The sequence below is a fragment of the Geospiza fortis genome, unplaced genomic scaffold (assembly GCF_000277835.1).
Source record: "Geospiza fortis unplaced genomic scaffold, GeoFor_1.0 scaffold509, whole genome shotgun sequence".
NCBI lineage: Eukaryota > Metazoa > Chordata > Aves > Passeriformes > Thraupidae > Geospiza > Geospiza fortis.
Window position 1 is genome coordinate 28,614 of NW_005054666.1, and position 3,677 is coordinate 32,290.

The following is a 3,677-nucleotide window of genomic DNA, read 5'->3' on the forward strand; positions in this document are numbered from 1 at the left end:
TCTTTTATTTCTCATTATCCTCCTCTGACTCTGTTAATAGTAAATTCACTTCAAACCTTTAAATTTGAACCTGGTTCGCCCTTGGAGTGTTTTTCTCTCAATTTTCATCTCAGCTCATGAACCCTTTGTTAATTTTTTTTTCTGAAGGAACAGCTTTCATAGATGCCTGGTGTTTGCTCAGAATCAAACCACAGGAGCCCGGACGTGAAACTGGCTTTTATTGACTGATTGGAATAGTAATATCCTCATTAAAACGTGTCTGAGATGTCCTCAGTTCTTCAGTGGGGGTCTTGTGCACCGGGAGCTGAGAAAGGCGGATCTGCAGCAGCTGGATATCATGGAAAGCCGAGGACAGAGCCCTTCCTGAGGACACACGGCCAGAAGGACTCCAGCCACAAAATTACCAAGCCAAACAAAATACACGGAGAATCCAGAAGGATGCCGGGAGCTCACACTGTGCCAGAGGAGCTGTGAGCCCTGGGGATGTCCAGCCACAGCCACCTCTGTGTGGGTGACGTTGGGAAGATGTTTGAGCTGTGGAATAAATCCCAGTCTCTACTGAAGCCATGGGAGGAAAGGGCAGGGTCTGGCCCTGGCTCACCCCAGGGCTCTCTGTGGGACCTGCTGGGCACCATGTCCAGCATTCCCGAGGTGGGACAGATCCCTGTGCCAGGGAATGGGACCTCCAGAGCTCTGAGAGGAGCAGGGATGGTGCCGGCAGTGGGGACAGGCACTGGGGATGCTCTGTACCCTCTCACACCACTGGGCACCATGTCCAGCATTCCCGAGGTGGGACAGATCCCTGTGAGATGGAATGTGACCTCCAGAGCTCTGAGAAGTGCAAGGACATAGTTCTCTCCCAAGATTTTCCTGGGAAGCTGTGAGAAGCTGTGAGACAGCTCAGAAAAAGGAATGGGAAACAATTCTTGTCTCCATTTGCTGCACCTGCTGTTGTAACACAGGTGTTATGGAGATTGTTTACCAAAGAGTGGTTTGTTAATTAAACACTGGTGATGGTGTTTAGATTGATTGATCAATTAGGTCAAAACTGTATCAGACTGTCTGTAAGGGTTATGAGTTTCTTAGATTAGTATAGTATAATGTAGTATAGAAGAATAAAGCAATTAATCAACATTCTACAGTCATGAAGTCAATGCTCATTATTACCTGGCTGGGGGCCAACAATGTCAGGGACAGGCCCTGGGGATGCTCTGTGCCCTCTCACTCTGCTGGGCACCATGTCCAGCATTCCCGAGGTGGGACAGATCCCTGTGCCAGGGAATGGTGACCTCCAGAGCTCTGAATGGAGCAGGGACAGGCACTGGCAGTGGGGACAGGTGTGGATGTGGCAGCCTGGTCAGAGAGCGAGAAAACCAGATAAGTTTTCTCAGGGCAGACTTGTGAGACTTTAGGGAGTTGTAGAGAAACAATGACAACTTATTATTATAAACAACCTGCAGATGGTGTTTTCCTGCTCTCTGCCTCCCTGTTTTTCTCAAAGACTGTTTATAAAAAAAGGTGGTTTTGTTAATTAGCCAATCAGGTGAAATGTATTGATTGATTGACAAATCTGGTCTGAATGTATCGGAACAGTCTATAAAAAGAGGGAATATTCATATTAAAGCGGCTGCTGTGCAAACCAGCCTTCTGGTGAGCCTGTTGTTTCTTACTCAATAGTGACAGACAGGCTCTGTGCCCTCTCACTCTGCTGGGCACCATGTCCAGCATTCCCAAGGTGGGACAGATCCCTGTGCCAGGGAATGTGACCTCCAGAGCTCTGAGAGGAGCAGGGATGGTGCCGGCAGTGGGGACAGGCACTGGAGATGCTCTGTGCCCTCTCACTCTGCTGGGCACCATGTCCAGCATTCCCGAGGTGGGACAGATCCTTGTGAGATGGAATGTGACCTCCAGAGCTCCAAGAGGAGCAGGGACAGTGCTGGGGATGCTCTGTGCCTGCTCACTCTGCTGGGCACCATGTCCAGCACTCCAGAGGTGGGACAGAACAGAACCCTGTGCCAGGGAATGTGACCTCCAGAGCTCCAAGAGGAGCAGGGATGGTGCCGGCAGTGGGGACAGGCACTGGGGATGCTCTGTGCCCTCAGTGCTGTGCATCATGTCCCCAGCTGCTCCATCCCAGCTCCCTGCTCCATCCTGGATTCTGAACATCCCTCCAAGGAGCCTTTCCAGACTACTCCCACAGCTCCAGTGACACAGCCCCAGCTCCCCTCTCCTTCTCCTGATGCCCAGGAAGGCACCAGCCATGATCCCAAAGGGCAGAGGCCTCGGGGACTCCCACAGGAGCCAGCTGGGCACCTCTCCCAGCCCCGGTGCAGGGTGCAGAGTCTGGGGATCTTTGCCATGCTCCCACCCCATTTCCCTGGCACTAAAGCCTGAGTGGGACCCACAGAGAAGGAATGCAAAGAGGAGACCCAGCAGCAGCAGCAGCGGGGAGGAGATGCCCCCAGGGCTGCCCAGAGGTCGCAGGGAGGAGAAGGACACGGAGCTGGGAAGGTTGTGCCTGGGGCTGGGGACGTGGGAGAGGCTCCAGCCCTTCATGCTCCCAGCAGCTTCTTGACCATGTATCCGGGCATGCTGTAGAGGAACAGGGCCACCATGATGAGGAGCAGCAGGGCCAGCACGATCTTGATGATGAGCCACTTGTAGCGGGTGCAGATGAGGTATTTGATGGACTTGAGCGGGTTCAGGAACCAGATGAACGATGTGTCCGGGCGGCTGCAGGGGAACCAAACACCCATCGTTAATCCATCACCGTGGAAAAGGGATTCATGGACCTTAAAGTTCATCTTTTTTTTTTGTTTGTTTCACTCCCTGCCATGAGTAGGGATGTCTTCCACTATCCCAGGTGCTCCAAGCCCTGTCCAGCCTGGCCTTGGGCACTGCCAGGGATCCAGGGTGGGCACCCTGTGCCAGGGCCTGCCCACCCTGCCAGGGCACAATTCCTCATTCTCAATATTCCACCCAGCCCTGCCCTCTGGCAGTGGGAGCCATTCCCTGGCTCCTGTCCCTCCAGGCCTTGTCCCCAGTCCCTCTGCAGCTCTCCTGGAGCCCCTTTAGGGGCTCTGAACTCTCCCTGGATCCTTCTCCTCTCCAGGTGAGCACTCCCAGCCCTCCCAGCCTGGCTCCATGGCAGATCAGAACACCCCCATGGCCTCCTCTAGCCCCTTTCCAACAGGTTTTGGGGCTCGGAGCTGGATGCAGCACTCCAGGCAGGAGCAGAATCCCATAATCCCAGGTCCCTGCTGCAGAGAGGCTTCTCCCACTCACTTGGGTTTCTCCAGGGGATCAGGCTCATTCCGAGCCAGCCCAGCAGGGGATTTCTCGGCCTCCTCTGCTGTCAGAAGGTGCAGCTCAGCTTCAACTTTGCCCTGCAGGGAGCAGAGAGCTGTGCTCAGCCTGGGAGCACATCCCAGGCCAGAAGGAACAAAGCCATGAGGGGGAAGCAGGGTGTCCACAAAGAGAGCAGTGCCCAGGAGGCAAACCCTCCCTTTTCCCCATCCTTACAGTGATCTCCAGCTCATCGTTCTCGTCTCTGGCCACGAACGGCCACCAGCCCTTGACCCGCTTCTGCTTGAAGATGGAGATCATGGGCAGGTCAGCCTCGTTGGTCACCATCTCCAGGCTGCACTGCTTGGACGTCTTGGCTCCCCGGGGGAAGC

The 3,677-nt window shown here is 54.4% G+C and overlaps 1 protein-coding gene across 1 annotated transcript in view; it reads right to left on the reverse strand.

The window, feature by feature from the left end:
- Nucleotides 1-209: 209 nt before the first annotated feature.
- Nucleotides 210-3,677, reverse strand: part of OTOF (otoferlin) — a 62,242-nt gene continuing 58,774 nt past the window's right edge. The window contains exons 40-42 of the mRNA XM_031065022.1: nucleotides 3,523-3,677; nucleotides 3,286-3,386; nucleotides 210-2,733 (exon numbers count right to left, since the gene is read on the reverse strand). The exon at nucleotides 3,523-3,677 is cut by the window's right edge and continues 21 nt beyond it. Of these exons, the coding sequence (XP_030920882.1) occupies nucleotides 2,553-2,733; nucleotides 3,286-3,386; nucleotides 3,523-3,677 (437 nt within the window). The 3' untranslated portion in view covers nucleotides 210-2,552. The remainder of the gene's footprint in view (nucleotides 2,734-3,285; nucleotides 3,387-3,522) is intronic.